Source organism: Mustela lutreola, chromosome 4 (genome assembly GCF_030435805.1).
Source record: "Mustela lutreola isolate mMusLut2 chromosome 4, mMusLut2.pri, whole genome shotgun sequence".
Classification (NCBI taxonomy): Eukaryota; Metazoa; Chordata; class Mammalia; order Carnivora; family Mustelidae; genus Mustela; species Mustela lutreola.
Window position 1 is genome coordinate 22,372,946 of NC_081293.1, and position 22,416 is coordinate 22,395,361.

The following is a 22,416-nucleotide window of genomic DNA, read 5'->3' on the forward strand; positions in this document are numbered from 1 at the left end:
CCTGTTCCTGGAGCACAGACTAGCCCGGCACCAGACTCACTGCCTTTCACGCCTGAGCTCTTCTCTCATCACCGCTGCTGGCAAGATGCCTCGCACCCGTTCCCATTTTGCAGATCAGCGTTTAGAGAGGTGCCGTGACTGCTTCGGTTTACGGAGCTAGAAAGGCCTTGAACCTGCATTTAAAGCCCTGTCCCTCTGCTCAAAGCCCAGCCCTTGAAAGGAGGCCTTTCTCTAGATCACAGATTTTGCAGGGGGTGGAAACTGCGTTACACCAAGCAGCAGCTGTTGCTCAGAGTGAGGATGCCTGGGAAGAGCAGCACAGGGCCCTAATTACCTATGGCAAGGAAAACATCTGTGTGGGAAAAGTAATGAAATTAATTCTAAAGTCTAGCAGTTGCATGCATTAATTGACGTTAATTAATGCCAAATTACAGGATACTTCCTATGGAATCACATCATACACTCACTAGAATTGAATATGGAAAGAGTTCATCATACTTAATGCTATTACAGCAAGCCCCAAGGGGAGTAAGAGTGATTGGTCCCTCATTATGAAGTGCAGCCAATTTCTTTCTGTTTCCATTAGAAGGAGAAAGAGAACAAACCAGGAGCACTCTACCAGGGGCTGGCGGTTCAAAATTGTTGATTTCCCCTTCAGCTTGCAGATTTCACTTTGAGCCACTCTAAGCAAGAAATGCTTTTAAGACCCCTTCTTGGGGCTTTCCTTGGGTCACCCAGCGGAACCCTCTGTATTTCTTAGTTGGAGAACAGCCTCACAGCATGTATTGCTTGTAGCCCCCCCCACCTCAGTACATGACATGGTGAGTGGAGGAAGATGGAAAAGCAGAGGAATTAGAGATGGTTCTTTAATTTTCCAGAGACAGATCTCAAGTCCACCGTGGACCACGCCCCCTCCACCCCCTGGCTGGGAGATGCAGACCGGGGATTTGCACACAGAGCTGTCTCCCTCTCTCACATCAGTGCCTGTATACTACTCTTGACATCTCCTATCTTTCTTTTATTCATTTTTCCAGTGCAAACATACATATGTAGATATCTATATATACAACTTGTACAGAATCTGGTTGATACACATACCGGTAACCTACTTTTTAAAAAACTTTTATTTTAGAATACTTTTAGGTAAACAGAAAAGTTACCAAGACAGTGTAGCTTTACCTAGCTTCTCTCAATGTTGAAATCTTGAACAACCAAGGTCTGTTTTCCAAACTAAGAAATTAACATTGATGCAATATTATTAATTGGTAACCCATTTTTTATTGTATGACATGTATTAAGCACTTCTACAAATACTCATATACTCTTTGGAAGCCCGGTTTTAATCACAAACTGTGTATGTTCTGAAGTTTTCAAAAATTATTCCCCCATTTTCAGCCCTTCTCCTCTCTTTCTTTATTATAAATAACACTGATGAATATTGAAATAGGTCATTCTTCTCATAGATCATTAATTATTTCCTTGGGTAGAAGTCTCAGAAATGAACATGAGGTTGAAAGATCTCATTTTCAAGGATGTTGACCATATTGTTGAATTATCCCACAAAAATACAGATTTACTGGTCTTTCTTTTGTATCTAGGTATATGCATTGATATTTAGCTCAAAGCCAAAATATGTGTAACAAATAGTGGCTCCCAGTTCACAGGCATTTTTCACACAATGTAGAGTTGTAGAAATAAAAGCCTTGGGGCCAACCAAGTTTGAATCTCATGATGCCGTTTCTGTAAATCATGATCTCTTTGAGCTCCATTCTCTTTATCTAAAAAATCAGTTGATATCTTATTATACCTTGTAGTACTGTGAAGATTAAATGCATGCAATAAAGGTGAAACATGCTTCAGAGTCCCTGGTACATAAATGCTCAACAAATGTTAGTTTCCCTGTTCTTTTATTTCCTTCCTGAATCCCTTCGATTCAGAAGTTCCGAATAGTTGAGTTATAAATATGAAAAGTGTATCTTTATATTTTCTATCTTGTGCTTGTTCAGGAACCTTTGAAAAGGAGGTTAAATTCTTAAGAAAGAAACTCTTAAACTTCGTTATAAATAAAACAAACCCTGTGTGTTTATCAAGAAGTCCTCATTAGGTGGCAGTCCAAGCAATTCTGATTGGAAGTTGTATTTGTAATTTGAAGACCAAGACCTCTTAATCAAGAACCTTTGGTTCAGTTTGGTTAATCATTGTTTTTATTCATTATCTCACATAATAGCACAGAGAAAGAGTTGCTCTGGGCTCAGTACAATCAGTAACTCAGTGTTACTGATTTTTTGCATACTCATTATGTACGCTTAAGTGTAAGACAGTCCCCTCTGTGTAAAAAGAAGGCTAGCGCAGTGCCAAGCATCACACTGGACACAGCGTTCTAGAGAGACGGAAGAGGGACTTCTGCTGCAGCTCCTGGTCTCTGCCCTGCAGCCCCTGAAAGACCTCCCTCTCTTCTCGTTTCCTGCGACAGGGTTTTAATGCCCTTTCCGGAACCATCCAGTGGCAAGGGAAGTAAAGGAAGACCTTGAATGGGCATAGACCCAAAAGGATTAATCCTTGCCTGTGAGCACTTATCAGTCACACAGGAGCGAGGACAAGCGTATAGATGGAGTATTGGCTTTTCCGTTAAAGAGGCTGGGAAGAGTGGGTATTGGAAGGTCACCAACAAAACATAACTGATAGAGAACTTAACTGAATAAACAAATTCAGTTTACCCTTTTAAAGGACCTCCTATGTGCTCTCAAACTGATTTTATCACTGTGAAAGGTAGCAAAAGAGGAAATAGGAATATTACCATTATTGATAACAACTGAGCTCTGTACCCATTTGAGTTTAAAAACTTGTAGCATATACATTATTTCAGTTAATTCTAGAAGCCAAACTGTAAGAGAGTCGACGTTGGCATCCCCATTTGGGTGGCAAGACTCAGGGGGATGAAATGATTTCTTTTGAACTACGCAGCCAGGAAATGACCAGACCAGAACTCAAGCCCAGGTCTGCTAGCTGCCAATGTTCATTGTTTCTGTGACCCCAAGCTACATTTAGAAAAACAGAAGTTTTTTAAAAGTTGTAGAAGGGTCTGTGGAGTGTGAAAGTTGTGAGGTAAAGATTTTGTGTGCTGTAGTGGTGGGGAAGGACTGAGTCACAGAAATTGTCTTTGAGAAGATTTGAGTTATGCCCCAAAATAAAACTCTAAGAGTGTTCACAAAAGGAGATAAAGAGGGAATAGTGGCTCTTCTTTAGTTATCTCTGGAAATGGTTTCACCGGGACTAGATGGTTTAAAGTGCTTCAGAATCAGTCCCATTCCCACAGATGGCAGTGGGATGAAGGAATATTGTAGATAAATCTCTCCTCCAAAGTGGTCCTCCTTCTAGAGTACAGGTTTACCCAAGTTCTGTTAAGTGAAGATTATCCTGGAAATTTCCTTAAGGAAGTTATTAGTGAATCCTTGATCCAACCCAATACTATTGCATACCCCCATTTCATGTAAGTCTTCATCTCCTGATTTCTTTTTAATTGGGAAGAGTGGATTTCTGTATATATCCTTGATGTCCTAAAAGCAAAGTCATCTGTTCAGCATCAAAAATAAATAAATAAAACAAAACAACTTTATTTTTCATTCAAAATATACATATTTCAATCAAGAGGCACATTTTCACTATTGGACATTTACCCCAAAGATACAGATGTAGTGAAAAAAAGAGCCATCTGTACCCCAATGTTCATAGCAGCAATGGCCACAGTCGCCAAACTGTGGAAAGAACCAAGACGCCCTTCAACAGATGAATGGATAAAGAAGATGTGGTCCATATAGACAATGGAGTATTATGCCTCCATCAGAAAGGATGAATACCCAACTTTTGTATCAACATGGATCGGACTGTAAGAGATTATGCTGAGTGAAATAAGTCAAGCAGAGAAAGTCAGTTATCATATGGTTTCACTTACTTGTGGAGCATTAAGGAATGACATGGAGGACATTGGGAGGTGGAGAGAAGTGAGTTGGGGAAAATCAGAGGGGAAGACAAACCATGAGAGATTGTGTACTCTGAGAAACAAACTGAGGGTTTTGGAGGGGAGGGGGTGGGAGGTTGGGTGAGCCTGGTGGTGGGTGTTAAGGAGGGCATGTATTGCATGGAGCACTGGGTGTAGTGCATAAACAATGAATTCTGGAACACACACACACACACACACATAAAATTTTTTAAAATGAGGCACATTTCAGTGAGTATTTACTTACTGCCCAGTATATGCCTGGAACAGTATTAGAACCTGGGGGCACATTCGTGAACAAGCAGAAAAAGCAGTCCTCAAGAAGAGTATATTCTAATGGAGAGGGGCAGAAATACATAAGGAAGAGGTGATTTTATATTGTGGTAAATTCCATGAAGGTAATTAACAAAATGATGTTGATCAACAGTAGTCATGGAAGACCCTCTGAAGTAAGAGTGGGCTGAAATCTAGAACTTTCTTTGTGAATCACCTGGAGAAAAGCAGTTCAGGCAGAGGGAATATAGTTAAAAAGTTTCTTACATGGTAGAAGGTTTGGCCACATTCCCGAACATAGAGGAGGCCAGATGAGAAGAGTCACAGAGAGAAGAGATTAACATGTGGGGAAATTGGAGTGATGGGTCCTAGAGGGTTCGAATTTATTTTAAATGCAATGAGGCAAAAGGAGTTTTAAGTAAGGAAGTGACATCTGATTAGTAGGGCAGAATAGTTAGAGTCGAAAAACCAAGACATCCTCCCTGATACAAAGTACTCCCAAGCAATAGGTATCAGATCTATGTAGGAGTTATTATAACTGATAGGTTTACCATCTGCTGTTGAGTCTCACGTGGGATTAGTTTACTTATCTCTAAATGAGGACAGATCTTTGGATGTAGGAAGCTCCTCTCTATTCTGTTTCACTTTTTTTTTAAATTTTTTAAAAAGATTTTATTTATTTATTTGACAGAGATCACAAGTAGGCAGAGAGGTAGGCAGAGAGAGCAGAAGGGAAGCAGGCTCCCTGCTGAGCAGAGAGCCCCATGAGGGGCTTGATCCCAGGATCCTGAGATCGGGACCTGGGCAGAGACTTTAACCCACTGAGCCACCCAGGCGCCCCTATTCTGTTTCACTTCTAAGTATTATTAGAAGAAAAGCCTTTATCTTGATATGGAATCTTCCTGTTTGTAACAGTGCACTTCTTGCACGAGATGACTGGTGATTGCTTGTATGTCCATATTTCCCTGCCTGTTGGTCAAAGGTCAAAGTGCAGAGGAAGAGCCCACAAATCCAAAGAGAAACAAACAAACGAACAAAACTATAGAATCACAAATACTAATGCCAGTTTTTAAAAATGCTTTCATTTAGAGAGGGGAAAATTAATTAATGAGAATTCAGTATTCCAGGATGGCAAGATTTGTTAGCGACATTGGGGCATGGTGACGATGGTGCTGCTAGAAAGTGAGTAAAATAATAGCGATACTACTTTTAACAATAACAATGGGAGGGATAATGCAATTGAAGAATGTGAGGTTTGTTTAAAGAGTTGCAGATAGCAAAGGAAATGGAAAATGTCCACTCCAAGTCCAGGACTCTGTGAGTGTACGTCCCCCACCCCGTTTTTTGTTTTTTGTTTTTTCAGATTCACAATACCTGACTTGCCGAATGCAGAACTGCACAGAGGCCAATAGAAATAAACCTTTCCCAGGCTACATTGACCCAGACTCTTTGATTGTCCAGGATGATTACGTGTTTGTTCAGGTATGAAAGATCCACTCCGGCTGATTGTCTCAGACATTTCTCTTTCCTGCTTCGGTCCTAATGCAGCCTCCTTTGCCTGTGTACACTCCCTTAAGAGTGAAAATGGGGAAAAAAAAATCATTATCTTTTTGACAAAAGGAACATTACCAAGGGTCAAAGCTTCTATGCTAACGGAATATTAATTAGCTCCTTTGGGCAACGTCTGGAGGACCTTATCAATATGGAGTCATGGGGGCCCTGGGTAGTGTACGAAGGTTGTCTCCGAATGATGCACATTCAGTTCACCCCCCTCCTCTGCCTTCATGGGCCTGAGCGGATATGTCAGTCTCTTCCTATCCGAATAGTCAGCCAATCAGCCTGTTCCCCAGTAGTCACCTTAAAAATAGAGAAACAGATGGGAACAGAAAGCTGGGGGGTAGCGGGAAGTGGTGGGAGGCAGAGGTGAGGTGCAGAGTAATCAGCCATTATTGTCATGCTCTCCCTGTGATTAGGATAAGAATTAGATGAGATGAGATGTGCTCAGCCAGGATTTTCACCCCTGAAGAGCGTGGCAAACCTTTTGTGGTTGAGTGGTTAGAAGAGACAGGGAGCAAGGACGCTTTGCTTCTTTGCAGCATTTAAGGAAAATTCTAGGCTTGCTTCGATAAATCTTCAGTTCCTAGTTAAGTTTGGACAGACTTCATGTATTGCTTCCCATCCTAAGAGTGGAAAGGTACGATTGCTAAATAGTTTATATCTGCATAGTTTATATATCAAATATATGTTTTTATATTAACTTTATTTATACACACATACTATATATATATAGATACACACAATTTCCCTATGATTGAGACCCATTCTAAACACTGTTGTGTGTATTTGGAGACAAAATCATAAATCAGAATATCCAATCCCATGTTTTGAGGAAGGAAATGTTCAAAATACCCAACATCAGCCTATGTATGTACTCTTAAAATGTTTCACAAATGACTACACACACACACACACGCACGTACACACACACACATAGCAGTTTTCCTTAGGGAAGTGAGTAATGATTACTCTGGTAACTTCAACATCAAATTATCAAGTGACATTAAAATGGTTACATGTGTCGGTTCGATCTATAATTCATTTCCCTATCACCGTTTCTCCCAGGAACCTTTTCTGCTTTCTAATAGTGGTTTATAATCCATATATAACTGACAAATGGGACTCCCTTCTGCGTTTAGAGTGTCATATATTTTGTACCCGTGCCACTGTGAACATGGTCCTGTAACCCATCATGAGGACTATGAGGTGATCTGACCCCATGATGGGGAAGCGGTAACTTCTGGCCGCTATTTTATGTGTCTGGTGGACATTCGCCCAGAGTATGTGTTGACCTAGTCTGAGTATGCACACCCCAGCTGATAGCCCAAGTCCAGATATTTATATGGATTAAGAGCACGTAAACCAGCTCACAAACAGTGAGCAATGGTGGTTGCCAGGGATTGGGAAGTGGGGACATGTGAATCAAAGGGGACACATTTCCAGCTGCTAAATGGATAACTTCTGGGGATCTAACATACAGCATAGTGACTATAATTAACAACACTGTATTATAGACATGACAGTTGTCAAGACAGTAGATTTTTAAAGATATCGCCACTCACAGAATGTCATAATTAAATGAGGGGCTAGAGGTGGTGATCATTCTGCCATATACACATGCATCAAGTCGTCACATACCTCTTAAACTCACATATGTTATATGTGAATAGTATCTCAGTAAACCTGGGAAACAAGAGTGGCTGCAGAGGAGAGAGACTGGCATGGAGCCCTTGATGCTGGGCAGAACAGCGCTCATGCTGGAGTAGAGACCGCACCCCTTCCTGACCTCCCTGGCATCCACAGGGTTCACTGGGCTGTGTGTGCCGGACAGACTTGGAGGAGGTGGCTCACTGTTCTCTTCTAGGAGAGAGAGCTCTAGAGTGATTTTGGACCACGACCCTGGCCAGCTTTTGTCTAATAGGTCAGCAGCACTGTTGTCTCTGAGACATACTCAGAGGCCTCAGTGGGACGGCATCAGATAGCGTTCAGGGCTCAGAGGAGAGAGGCGCCCACTCCGGCACTGTCAGACCCGGGCCGTTCACTTCTGGTACAACATGGGGACCTGTCTCCTGCCCGGTGGTCTTGGGCTAGGCAGCTGGGGACTCCTGATGGACATGAAGCTAATATACATGGAGGCTTGTGTCATTAAGAAGGAGGAGAAGGGGAGAAGGAGAAGAAAGAAACTGAAAATGGCTTGTTTCCTGGCTCCCGAGCTACAGTGCAGGTTGAAGAATTATATTTTCATGCAGTGGGTTCAGCTTGGGCCTCAGACCAACTCACATACTCGGTATGAGTTGTTTTTGAATGGAACTCTCGTTCTTTACCCTTGTCCGCAATAGTCATTCACACTGATGGGTCGGCGGCTAGCCCCTGCCATTCACGGCTGTAACTGTTATAATAGCTCCTCTTACTTCTGTGTTTGTGATCCAGCTGACATCAGGAGGACGGCCACATTACTACGTGTCCTACCGAAGGAATGCATTTGCCCAGATGAAGCTGCCCAAATATGCTCTGCCCAAGGTACGACCTGAATGGATCTCTTCATTTCAGTATTTTCTCCCATTCCCATGTTCTCGCCTGCACCCCTTTCCCAAGGACGCTCGTATTCATTTATCTCTTCTCATCCCCCATGACTGTTTTTCAACCACTCTCTCTCTCTCTCTCTCTCTCTCTGATTCTTGCTGTAGGAGCATCTGAATAGATTGTCAACTGATTTCCATTTGATTTTCAGTAATAAAAATTTTTGAGCCGTATGTGTGGATATTCTAGCAAGACAGAAAGTAGGCTTTGGATCCGTGTCATACCAGTACAACATTTTATTGTTGTTAATTATTGAGAGGCGGTGCATCTATATGGCACTCAACCTTTACATTGTCTCTCAGCAGGACTTACCACATTGGTTGTCTTTAGAGTTCTGAAGCATAGCTAATTTTTTGGACTTCCTCAAAGACATACTCCTTTGAAAATAAGGACAGACAAAAGTTTAAGAAAAGACCCTCTTAACCGCTGACATCCCTGGGCTCTCTTTCCAGAAACTCTGAACTGCGTTAATATGGAGCGCCACCTAGTGGAGGACAGAGTAACTCGGGAGCATAAAGCTGTGTGGATTTGTGGTCTCAAATAGTTAATGTATTGTGCCTTGATCTTATAGCAGGGGAGGTATGTGTGGCTGTTGGAGAGGGACAGTGTAGGTTTAAATGTAGTTGCAGCTCAGCTTTGAAACTGGACCAAGAACATAGGGAGCTTTTTTTGATTGAGTGTTGATGACTCTTGACATTGTGTTTTTATCCACAACTTTGTAGTATGCTGTCCTGAACCAACTAGAGCTAGCTGCCAGGAATTCATGTGACAGATAGAGCACAAGGACATCACAGGTCGCGGTAGCCAGTTGCTCTGGCCTTTCCAGGCAGAATTCTTGGCCGTCCCTCTGCCCCTAAGCATAGTAGTATAGAGACACTAGCCCACTCGGGATAATAACACACATTAAATTGCACTGTTGACTCCAAAGAACAATGTCCATGTTAGTAGTTATTATTTCCAGCTGCTAAGAGATTAATGACAGTGGTAATTGTCCAGAACTATATGCCTGCGACTGTATACATTGAAGTGCTCCCTGCTCTTGATTCAGCTTTAAGTGTTTTCCAAAAAGACAAGCACAACAATTTGGAGTTGTGCCTTAGATGAGAATTGGGTAAAGTCCATATGTAAAATTAAATCTGAGTGTTGTTAAAATTACCCTGGATTATCTTTTAGGAAGGCCCATAAGGGGTATGATCATGTCTCCCCAGTAAGTCCAACAGAGCTGCTTTATTTTCTTTTTTCCCCTTCGAGAGCTGAAATAAATGGCTATGTCTTTGATTGGCCAGCAAATGCAGTAGTTTAGCTTGCAAGACTTAAGCCTTTAAAAATAAGATTTAAAGTCAATGCAGGAAGATGCTCTCACTCAGGAGGCATGTGGGAATCGAGACCAAATCAGGAAGCAGCAGATGTGAGTCACTCCTCTTGCGTTCTCTCCTGGGAAAATACTCTGTGTGTGGAATAAGTCCGGGCCAAACCAAATGCTCTTTGCCGAAGTGAGGCAAGCACTCAGGTCTCCTGAGTTCCCAGCTGGCATTCTTTGTATTATACTTTTCTTCTCTTGAAATAAATTAATAGCTTACTATTATAAAATAGCAGATCCTTTACAAATTTTGATATACTGGAGGACCATCAAAAGAATAAGTCCTATGGACCCAAGGAGACCCATGGTCATTTAAAATCAAAACCCATCTTTGGATCTATTGCTGGAGTGTTAGGAAACACATCCTCTGCGTTGCTTGTTCAAGTCGACCCTTGCCCCCAGGGACACCCAGCCAGTCTGGAAGGAAAAGTTATCTTTTGAACCTGAATCTGCTGTCCCCTCCCCTTGCTACCTGAGATGAGCCCGCTCTATTCCTAGCCTCCGCTAAGGTGCGAGGGTAGAACACAATGATTAATTTCTCTTGTCCCTGGAAAAATAGGAGCCAGCGCAGCAAATGAACGTATTATGTGGTCCAAGCAGGTGTTTATTCTTTAAGACAATGAGTTGCCTTGTTACAGTCCCATTACACCTTCAAAGAATAGCCCCAGCTTGGGTGCACTGATCTGCGAGAAAGGCGCCCGTATTTCCTGGCCTTCTATCAAAGCCAGGGCTGCCTTGGCTGGAAAGGAACAAAGCCTCGTGCTCACCAAAGGAATCAAGACAAACCAGCACTTTCATGTTAAAATTTTCTGTAATCATCCACTGCCATTGTATCCGCTCTTGAAAGACCATGGTTCCCCTGAGCTGTGTTTAAAAATAATAATAATAATAATAATAACATAATGGTAATGGTGACGGAGAAGGGAATGGAGAGACTTTAATGTGGCTGCTACTATTAAACGCATGAGGCCCCCCCAGACTGGGAGACATGGTGACGGTTTCCCTTAACTTACTTGGAGCTCATTCTGAGCTACTCAAGGGAGATGAATGAGGCAATACATATGAAAGTGCTTTGAGCATGTTAGAGGACAGATACTCTATAAAAGCAAGGTAATGTTATTATCAGTATGGATCTGCTGTCTGTGTGGTTGGGGAGGGATGGCATGAGGCGTGGGTGGGGTGGGGGTCAGCAGCAGGAGGCCCAGATCTGCCGCTAACCTGCTTCAGACTGACTTATCAATTTCTATTTCTCTGTGTTTTGTTTGTTCTTTCATTGTTACTTTTTTAAAATAAGATAAATGTTAACTCGGAATAAAATGTCCTCGGAGGTGCCTCTCAAAAATTTGGTTCTATGACCAAAGAAGCTTAAGAAAAAAATAAACTCCATTCTATGCCCCTCGCCTCGAGAGTAGCGGTAGGTCACTGGTGTTGAAAGCTCTAGGATGTCCTGTAAAACAACAACAACAACAACAACAACATGTAATTCAGCATTAATCAAAACATTTTACAAAGGCATCCATTTAAAAAAATAGTTTGTTAGAGTCCATCAATGCTGGTGTCCAATGGAACAGATTTTGGGAAACACTCTAGCAGAAGATCCCAAAGGTCACTTCTTGTTCTGAAATTTTGTGTCTCCGTAAAAGTATTGAACATGAAGTGCCACTTTATGTAGAAAGAGCATATTCTCCTGATAGAGGAGAATGTAGACAAGAAAAGAAAGATGACATTTAAATATGTCAGACCTTTCAATTAAGATATCTGAGACCAACTTTTTTTTTTTTTTTTTTAAGTCTCTTCGATGTAATTGGGTTATATGGAGAGAGAACGATCCGATCTTGGCCCCTATCTAGAGATGGCCCTTTGAATCTGATGTTACTCGACATCAGGTTACTCTTGGTGACCTTGAAGCGCTGTGTTTTAGTTGTGAATCTACAAAATAAAGATGTGCATGAGTTGGGATGACATAGTTGATGTATCTAGCCCCTCGCATTTATTACCCAGATGTCTGTGATGACCCAGACTTCAGAGGTTCCCCAGTGCACAAATTCACTCCCAAGGCACAGAGGTGGGTAAGTAATTACGTGAGGGTCAGATCTGCGCTTAAGTGTTTTAACTTGAATTCAGGGAGGATGCTGCATCCTGATAATGAGGGAGTGTGAATTGGGAGTAGTTATGTAAGGCTTCCAAATGGCTAAATAAGGATTTGGGAGGGCAAAGAACTAGGAAGAGGGGAGCCATAGAATGTTTGGCCCTCAGTGGTTGAATAGCCCTTGGGCTAATTTCCATAGCTAATCCCCTCCATTAGAATGAAGCAAAATACTTGCACGAACCACTTTTTATTAAGTATACTAGTTAGCCCCCAAACATTTGCAACAAACAGAAAGGCCGAATCAACCTCGCTTCATCAGCAAAGGGGATTTAAGCACTTGCGTCACTGAAAATAGCTAGCATACGTGGGACAGATGCTGTGTGCCAGGCACTGTTCTAAGTGCTTAGCACTTAATAGCTGATGTAATCCTCACAACTCCAGGGAGGGCATACTAAAATCTCTGTTCCGTAGGTAGAAATTCTCAGGCACAGAGTTTGGTTTACACAGCTAAGTTACAGAGGGAGGATCTGAACTCAAGTAGTTTTATTTCAAAGCCCATTCTTTTAACCATTTTGTTCTACTCTCTGCTAGAGTAGATCCTCTCTAACTGAAAGGTTTACAGATAGAGAAGGCTTCTTAGTTATCCCCAGTCAAAGACTCAGAGACTTTCACACAATGTGGTCTCTCTCTCTTCCCTTTTGAGCCTATTTTCTTCAGGACTGGGTTCATCCCTTACCTTCCCTCCAAGATATGCCTCCATCAGATCGAGACTTTTTTTTTTTTTTTTTTTTTTTTTAAATTTCTGATAATCCCAGTGTCATTCTAGAATTGTGTCTTATTGACTTTGTGTTGTCTACCCATCACTGATCTAACCACTGTGGTTGGGGACATTGAGTATTCTGAATGGTAGGCCAACAAGGTCTTTTCTGGTGCTAAGGGTAAGAGAAAGTAACAAAGACTAAGTACAGGGAGGAAATTTGTCTGAGAGTGATAAGGGTGTTTTTCAAAGAACATCAACCCCAGTTATCAGAAGAAATGGAAATAGACATTTGGCTGGTATAAGCAATGGCCAACTTGCATACCAAACTTAGGTTTGCATTATTGATCCACGTTGAATTGATCCACATTGAAGTAGTGGGATTCATTTTTGGCCTCCCACTCTGTATTTTTTATATAAAAATATTACCAAACTCTAGAATATGACATGTGAGACCCAAGTAGGGGTGAGAAAGATGAAACTCTGTGGGTAAAGTCTTCTTCCTTCTGGGATCATCAGAGTTCACTGTGGTCATGGTAAAGGAAGGAGAGACTCATCCCTATATGTTTAGAGAGGGTCCAAGCTGAATTGCTAATCATTTGGTTGAAAGAACATGGGCATATATTCCAAGGAGAAATTTAGATTAGGAGTTAGGTAGAACTCTCTAGCACTGAAATTCTTACCAGAGAAGACTGGAAGTTCTCTGGAAGTTTTTCAAGGATGGAGGAAGATCCATCTGGGAAGATCTCAGTAGTAAGCAACACAAGGCCAAGAATCTTTCCATACTGTTCTTCAGTCTTTTTGCTTATTTGTAATTCTGTTTTTTTGTTTTGTTTTCATTTTTAGTTTTTGAAAGTTACACCACTTTTGAAAGCTACTGCCTTTACTCAAGGCAGTAGACAGCTGCCAAGAGCTTATGCACAGAAGACAGCAAGCCCTGGTCTGTGCCAACCTCCCCTGAACATCCACTTCTCTGGAGTTCTGAATGGGGAAGAAAGATTTGGAATTCCCACCCCAGGGACATCTGCTCCCTGCCTCCACATTACCTTTGCCTTTGTTTTTTTTCTTCCAGGACTACCAGAGTCTGAAAACAGGCTACTTCTTTCCTCTCACGCTTAAGGTTTCCTGCTGAATTTCTCAGAGTTAAGGGTTTAGATAAATTGCTGAGTCCTTGAACAGTCATTGACATGAAGATGAGTGCTTTGGGGTTCTCAGGTGACTGTTTTCCACGGCGACTTCTGGGAGTTGCTGAGCCTTAGGGAGTGTTTGTCAAACTTTAATGTGCATATGAACCGCTCAGATTTTATTTAAATACAGATTTTTGATTCAGTAAGTGAGGCCTGAGATTCTGTGTATCTGACAAGCTCACAGGTGATGCCAACACTGGCGGCCCATGGACCATGCTCAGAGAAGCAGGGCTTGTCTATTTTCTCTCTGTCTCTCGAACCTTCCCTCATATTTGGCCCACATATGCCTTCTGAACATATACCATGTTTGTGCCTGGCAAGTATATCAGGATGATTGATTCTCCAAAGATATGCATATTTGAGAAAATCTTCTTCAATTATCTAATGAGGTGATTAAATTATAAGCAAGCTACCAAGCATCTCTCTGCCCTATTTTCTCATGACCTTCCTGCCTAACCCCACAGATGACAAAGGAAATGGTTAACATTTGCCTAATTAATGACTACTTCACAAATATACAAAGGGAAAATTTTTATCTTCCATGACAGCGCCTAAGAGCCTATTCTGGTATCCTTCATGGGATTTCGCTCTCTTTGGACACATGCCATGTTCACTAGAAGCGTCTTCATCCTTCTTACTTCTCTGTGTCTTTCTTCAGGACATGCATGTCATCAGCACGGATGAGAATCAAGTGTTTGCAGCGGTTCAAGAATGGAACCAGAATGACACCTACAATCTCTATATCTCGGACACCCGGGGGGTCTATTTTACATTGGCCTTGGAGAACGTTCAGAGCAGCAGGGGTCCAGAGGGCAACATCATGATCGACCTCTATGAGGTATGTCACAAGGCATGTGTAGTCCTGAGCCACGGCAGTGCCTGGCCAGTGGGTGAGGGCCCACGGTTGGCTGTGGCCTCCATCATTTTAATTCCTAGTTCCTTACATGGCCTCATTTCGTTTGGGAGAGGGGAGGATTTGTAGAACATTTTGACTGGTTAATCTGCATTCCACCCAACGCCTCTCTAGGAATCCTGTCTTGGTGAAGTCCACAGTCCATGAAGTCTCAGGGGCCCTGGAGAGAGTGTCTGGGGAAGCAGTCAAACAGTTGAAAGGTTTGAACAAGAATGATCCTAATATGAAATTTGAAAATAATCTTGAAGGGCAAACAGGATGTCGGAGTTTGAGCAGAGGGGCAGTGGGCATCCTCCTCTTCTCTCTGATGAACTAACGAGGGGGTATCTTTGCGTTGAACTAGAAGGTACTGCCATTGGACCTGAATATCTTTCTGACCTGGTAACTTCCACGATTTGCCATCTCCTCAAGGACCTGTGAGTGAGACAAAGTGATAGATAAGTCTTTCTCTCCTAAATGGGAAGGGGGGAGGCAGAGACAAAAAAAAAAAAAAAAAAAAAAAAAAAAAAGCGTTTACCTCATTTCCCTAAAACAACTCTGGCCCCTTGTTTCTCAAAATGATTAGGGCACAAAAGAAAATCCTATACGTTCAGTCATTTAGCTTTCATAATAAATAACAACACTTGAATGATGTTGAAAGCATGGCTAGGTAGAAAGCATGCTGCTATTTGGGGATGGATTTTAACCACTTGTCAGTCTACTTTTGCACCATGAGGATTTATAATGGGTTATAATGAGCTGTTGCGAAATGTATTCAGAATTTGGGAAGTACTCATTTACCTGTATCCTATCTGAAACAACAACAACAAAAAAGAAATTCTGAACCCAATTCAAATATATATATAGTCATAATGATGCTGTCTTTTGATAGAGTACAAGTTCATGGAGTCAAGAGATTTGTTTGTATAATGAGAAGCAAGAGAATGATATCCAGTATATCAAAGAAAAAAAACCAATTTCATTTAACAAATTAAAACCTATCATTGTAATTCCTTTTAATATTGTCTACCCCCTTTCTCCTTTAAGAGCTCTTCGGGATTTTCTTCTAGTATCTAAATTTCTCTGTATGTATAGAGCCATATTAATGAACTTATATACCCCATTCAGAGCCCAAACCAGCATGAGACATAGTGTGTATATATTTGGAAAAACGCACTGCAGACTTATTTACACATTCACAAGGTTTTTCCACTCTTTTCCTGCTTATGTTCCAGATAAATATAGTAGTATCATATATCTCAGCCTCCAACGGAACATGTATTCTGGAAAACATTTACATATTCTGGTGATTTAGTTTCAAATTCATGTTGGATAAAATTGTGATTTAAAGTATACATTTTGGAGCCAGGCTGCCTGGATTTAAATCCTAGCTACACCACATGTATGAATTCTAGAGGAAAAGCCAAGAACTTCCAAGCCTCAGTTTTCTTATTTAAAATATGGAGCTATATACATGGTACCTACTTGATAGAATTTCTGGGGATTACTAAATTAATCTTCTTACTGTATATACTATGAACAGTGCAAAAAATCTATCAATGCTCAACAAATTATAGATAGCATAACTAATATTATATTCCAATGAGATTAAGCCCCAATACGATGTTCTGTTCTTACCACTCTTAAAATCTGCCCACGTTGTTTAAATATCCAACACTTTCGGATCCTTGTTTCTTCCCATATTGCTCTTAGCACGGCCATAGGATGTTGCTTAACACCAACCAGTCATCTTCCTATAAACAAGTATAAATTGCCACATTTCTTTCCTTATTTGTAAATGTCATGCAAACATTTAAATTGTAAGTGTGTTTTGTTGAAATGCCATGCATTTTCATGGCTGATTCCAGCACTTGCCATGGAAATATCTAGCTTCAAGAGTCTGATAAGAAGTCAAAGCAGCTGCCTCAGATCAGTCACCCAGTTTGCTTCCCTGGCCTTGACTTTGTCCTTGTTCTCCCAAAAACATTTTCTCATTTTTGGGTTGCATTTTTTCATTTCTGTTTAACTTCTCCCTCTTTTCGAGCATTGTGGAAGACTTTTTTTTTTTTTTTTTTCTGGGATAAATTGTGTTTTCTGCCAAAACAGAGACCATTCTAATTGGTCCCTTGATGACGGAAAAGATGACAGATTTGGACAGGAACGAGTTTGCAGTGTTCAGTTATTTACACCCGTTTTCATGAAGTGTTTTCTGAATCCAGATATTGCTAAAAGGTATGCAACGAGAAGAGGAAACGGTGACTTCTGGACATGACAGATCATTTCTTGGTTAATCCTTGTGTTTCCCTTTTGTGTCTCTCTCATGGTTGCCTGTCCGTAGGGAAACTGCTGACTCTTATTATCATCACTGTGAGCAGTGGTGTGACTGCATTATGTAAAGGTGTTCTGCATCCTGGGGCCCGGGAGGAAGAGTCTTTGGTTTTATTAGCCTGACAGTTCGCAGCAACTTGAATTGAAATTGATGTGATCAGAACGGTGGTGCCGTATCTGCTGATTACCTAGATAGAAAGAATATTGGCTGACATGGAACCTGGCGCAAATGTTCCTTAAATCTGATTGTTCTGGCTAGCAGGAAGCTGAAAACCATCCAGCATGAATTTCCCAGTAGAATTGCGATGAACAATGAGTGCTTAGAGATAAATGAAAAGTAAGAAAATCCATAAATGAATTAATAAGGAGCAGAGATGAGCGACATATGAAGTAGGGGTGACAAAGATAGACTATATGGAGTGCACGGCTGCTCACATTTGGGGGTGACTGAGGAGGATGGTGTGAGTTTTTTGCTTGTATGTTTCTCCATGTCAATGACCTGCCATTCTTGTGTGTTCTTTAAGGTATTTTAGCAAAGGCAAACTGATAATGTGTAACAGTTTGAGTCTGCGTGTCAAGGATATGTACTGTTGATGAGTCTGTGTGGGAAATGCAGAAGGAAGCACATTTCTCTTAAATTCAATAATTTTGTTCACATACACACATTGGAAACTTATAATAAATGTGGCTCTCTCTGCCCTAGAGATACATGTATGCATGTGATGACATAGGGAAATATTGGGGACAGAATGTTGGGTGACCATCTTGCATAGTTTAATCATTAAAATACCAGAATTCTCCTTCAGTGTCAGTTGACCACCATGAACCACACTCAGAAGAGTCATGGCGGGAAAGTTGGACACAGAGCAAAAATGCTGAATAGTGATTTTGTCAATGAAAGGTCATAATAACAACAGATAATATTTCAGGTGCCAGTATATGCCAGGCACTGTGTAAAGAACCTTCCATAATTATTTAATTCATTCCATATATTAATTTTATGATGCTGCGACTATTATTACTTCCACTTTAAACATAGGTAAATGGAGGCAGAAAATGCTATCATTTTTGCAAGATTACGAAGCTAGCTAAGTGGGAGACTTAGGATGTGAGTCCTAGAGTATGCAGAACTTTTAACAAACTATTTGTGTCTCTGGAAGGATTTGCACTTGTATTTGATTGTGGCCCAGCCATAACCCTTAGAATGAAAGTCATTGAAGGGTAGGATAAGCAGTATTAGACTTTACCTAGAAGTAGAGGAAAGCAGACAAGCAAAAGAAAACAGTCTTGGGAAAAAGCCAACAGAAGCAGACTCCACAAATGATAGCTCTGGACCTTTTCACCTCCTTCTGACCCAGGTCCTGAGTCCGCAGTTATAGCTAAATTCAGGCAGTGCTGTCGTTGTGCCTCCCAGTTTTGTCCAGTTTTGTCCGGTGGATGTGTTTCCATAAGAGACGCCTAGAAACAAGCGTCCTAAAATTCTGTCATCCCTGAATAGCACAAATGCCCCAGTGGCATCACGTGGGATAGGAAACAGAAGACAGCATGCCTGATGGCCGCCAGAGCAAAGGAGACAGGATGAATGTGTCTGAGACGCGTGATTCCTGGTGTTTTCGTCTGGTGTGGATGATGAGAGGGGGGTCTGACAGCTTTGGAAAATATCCTCCCTCCTCTGGGAAGGGAATATTAATTAATGATGATGAAGAGCGCTTTGGCTTAATGGACAATGACAGTTCACCCCAGCCAAGTGGAAAGGGTCGTGTTGGGAGTGAAGCCACCTGGCTGGCAAATTTGGGACGCACAGAATGTGTGCATGACTGAGCACAATGGGCAGCATGAGGAAGACATACCGACGAGCCATGCTTGTTCATTGGCACATGCTGTGTCTTCTGCACGGACGAGTGCCGCCTCTTTGAAAGAGAAAGCTCAACAGTTGTGCTGATGCGCTTAGACCTTGATTTCTTGGGGAAAGGTGCCTCGTACAATCCAGCGTAGGAGGTAGAGAAGAAAAATGCTCTCCCTTCCCGGGCTTATTTCTTAAAGGACGCAGAATGTGCTAATTATACTTAAGGCTACTCTCTCCTTAGGAGAGGAGTGCTGCCTGGTTAAGTCAGTAGGGAAGAAAAGAAACTTGGGCATTTTGGTGGGGAGCGGGCTCCTTGATTACAAAGTCACCCCTGGACTTTCTCCCTCTGAGTATATGTTTCTCCTGGCTGCAACCCTCTCTTTTGAGCAGAAAAACAGCTTATGTCCAAAGCGCAAAGCAATGATGGTCACAGATACGTTCTCTTTCTTGCCACACTTGTTGATTCATAATTTTTATTCTCTTCAGATTTTGACACCTTGCATTTGTAGTTGAAGTCTGAGACCGAGAGGGCGGAAGCGGTCATCTCCCAATGGGCAGTAGAGTCAGAAACCAGCAGTAACTGTTGTTCATGGGTCTTCTCAGTTTAGCCTCTGTGTGGAGCCTATGAATGGAAGATTGGGCTAGAAGAGAACCATCTAGAGGTGCCATCCAAAAAACCAAGGAAGTGGGCAGGTAGAGACATATCAGTGTGTTATCCAAGGAGGTGGGAGATAGCCTGTATGAACCAGCGGAGTGAGATAGGAGAAGGAAGGCAGCGCCCTGACGCTATCACCCGGCGGCACAGTAAGTGTGCAGATGGGCTTTGTGATGGCCTGAGGTTTGAGCTGTAGCAGTTCTTATTTAAAGCCTAATCAAAATGGCGTTTTGGCCCCTAGGAGATCAGAGAATAAGAAATAATAACTAATTACCTTTGAGACTTCCAGTATCACACTCCCCCTATGAGCCACAAAGAAACATAAGTAGCTTCTCAACTCACTCAGCATTTTTGAGCGGAATTCAGAAAGGTAAGTAAGGTAGCAGGTCTTTCCCCCAAAGGAAGACAGAATCCGTGATGTGTGATGTGTCATTCCCACAGGAATGTCCTCGTCAGAAACTGTGTTCACGGGAAGGCATGTCTTCATTGAGGGTAGTACTTTTCCCCATCCTGCGCCAACCCTCAGCGCCACCCATGCCACACAAATAAACACATGCTATGAACACTGAAGTTGTCTGGCAACATAAACCTGTGCTCCCTATCCTGAATGGAACCCCAGACCTTATACACACATATGCACATACATATACACACAAGTACACACACAATCCATATTCTGGGCACTGACACTGCTTCCTTAATTTCCAAAGTGACATCCAAAGTAAGAGGCTAGAGGTTCCAAGAAATAGAAGCTGAAACCTCACAAAAGAGCGCTTTAGGAAAGTGCCTTATGCCTAGAGGGGCACCAAGACACCCACAAAGATGGACTACTCGGGCTTAGAGCAAAACGAGCAGTGAATGGTACCAGAAACCGAAACGTCAGGGTGACCATCTCGGCAGGGCCGACGAAGGCAAGAAAAGTAAAAAGACACGACAAATGTGATTTTCACAGATTAAGCGCGTTGGCCACAAGAAGAGAATAAGCAGAGCCACTCCAGCTCCATCCCCTGTTCCCGGATTACCTCTGCTTTGGCAGGGTTTTATTCCTCAAGATAAACCAGAAGGCCAGGCTGCCAAAGATGAATTACAAAGCATAGCTCTCCACTCAAGTGGCATTTGATAATGCCAAGCAGTCGGGGGCCAATAAAGTCACCACTTCTGCAAATCAAATGAACCTGTTCCTAAACACGTAGAACCCTGCTCTGACACTCTCGCCAAAAGAGGGCGAGGGCAGGAAGGAAAATGGGCAATGAAACTACAGGAATAGGTAATCATTTCATTCTCTCTGTACTTACTGTGCCCTCGAGTGTCGAGCGGTTAAGACAGCATTGTTTCTCATGGAGGAGGATGCTACGGAGAGGAAAGGAGCGTGACTTGTGAAAATTCTGATTCACGAAATTTCATTTTTAAAGAACTGGCAGTTTAGTCATATTTAAATATGTAACAGCCTCTGGAACATATGCAAAACCACTATGGGGTTCCCTGGTGGGCAGTCCTTATGGAGCTGGGAGAGTGAGTAATTGACAACTGTCGGTAATTAACACACCAGCATCGGGAAGTTGCCCTGCTCCTGGAATTTATGCCTCCCACATTTGTCGCGGATCAACAATGCATAAGAAACTGTCTGCTTGCTGTCGATTGCCCAAAATGAGGCTTGTTTTCCTAAGTAGTATTTATCTGCTTAACAAACTTGTCGTTCCAAAGGAATACGAAGTTGGCCCAACTCTAAATTATCCCATATGCCGCATTGGCAGGTACAAACGAATGAGGCTTGACTGTGTCAGAAGCCAAGGTAACATGTACATATTCTGTTGCTCGAAACCCAGCCTCTTCGTGTTGAGAAATTCAGAGCTGTGTTTGTAAAAGCACACTGTAAATCAGATGGATTTGAGTGTGAACTCCAGCTCTCTGTTATCGTCAGCAATGAAGTTTGGTCTACGCATCGGTTTCTTCGTCCATAGAATCTGGGCTATAGCTGTGAGACAGGTTTGTAGTGAATAGAAGCGGTTCAGTGTATAAAGCGTTGTGCAGAGTCCTGGGTGAATGGCACGGATTCATGCTATTTTGTCCCTCTTCTGCTTAAAGATTTTCATATTCTTCTGTAAAGCGCCTGAGATAAGTGGGTTCACATATGCTTATTAGCTTGTCCACTTACTCCCTATCTGAGCTCCACAAAGCCACTCAGTCCAAGTTTCTATTTTCCTTACCTTCAAAATGCGGCTGCTGGTAATTCTATCTCACGGTTCCCGTGAGCATCACATGGGATGACCTGTGCTGCTGCACATATTCAGACCCTGCTGTCCCCAGCCCTCAGTCTTCCTGGGTTGTCACAATTCCAAATAGGGTAAAGTGGGTATGAATGCATTGAATACACTTGAAGGTGCTTGAAAAATATGGTGCGCAACTCAGGATTCGTGATCACGTGGCTTTACCAACTTCGCAATTTGAGTATTTTTCCTCAAGTGTATAAGAGAGAAGGCATTCATATCGTCGGAGCCAAGTAATGAAGAAGGACCATTTATAGTGAGAGCAGGCATGATAGCAATGGAGGTGGAGATGACTTCACAACTTCGGGAAACCACTGCTGCTTTAGGTTTAAAAGCTCTGGGTGTGTGTGTGTGTGTGTGTGTGTGTGTGTTTATTTTTATTTTATCAAAAGCTGTTCTCTGTTGTTCAGTATATTTCAGCGGCTTAATAGAGCCATCTTTTTAGAGAACAAAAAAGGGGGGGAACAATAGCAATTGGATCCTGAGCTTTAAACTGAACTTTGCCGATTGACCCAGTCTGTACACAGCTCAGTGACTTGGAGAGCTGTTAAGAGCACGGTCTGTGAAGCTATCAGTTCTGAGTTAAAATTTCAGGTCTGCCGCTTACTCTCTGTGTGACCTTCGGCAG

The 22,416-nt window shown here is 42.1% G+C and overlaps 1 protein-coding gene across 5 annotated transcripts in view; it reads left to right on the top strand.

The window, feature by feature from the left end:
- The window catches only part of SORCS1 (sortilin related VPS10 domain containing receptor 1), a 512,629-nt gene that overhangs the window by 386,346 nt on the left and 103,867 nt on the right, over positions 1-22,416 (top strand). For all 5 annotated transcript variants that reach the window (XM_059173260.1, XM_059173256.1, XM_059173258.1 and 2 more), the window contains exons 7-9: positions 5,634-5,752; positions 8,258-8,347; positions 14,459-14,638. In XM_059173260.1, coding sequence (XP_059029243.1) covers positions 5,634-5,752; positions 8,258-8,347; positions 14,459-14,638 — 389 coding nt within the window. The remainder of the gene's footprint in view (positions 1-5,633; positions 5,753-8,257; positions 8,348-14,458; positions 14,639-22,416) is intronic.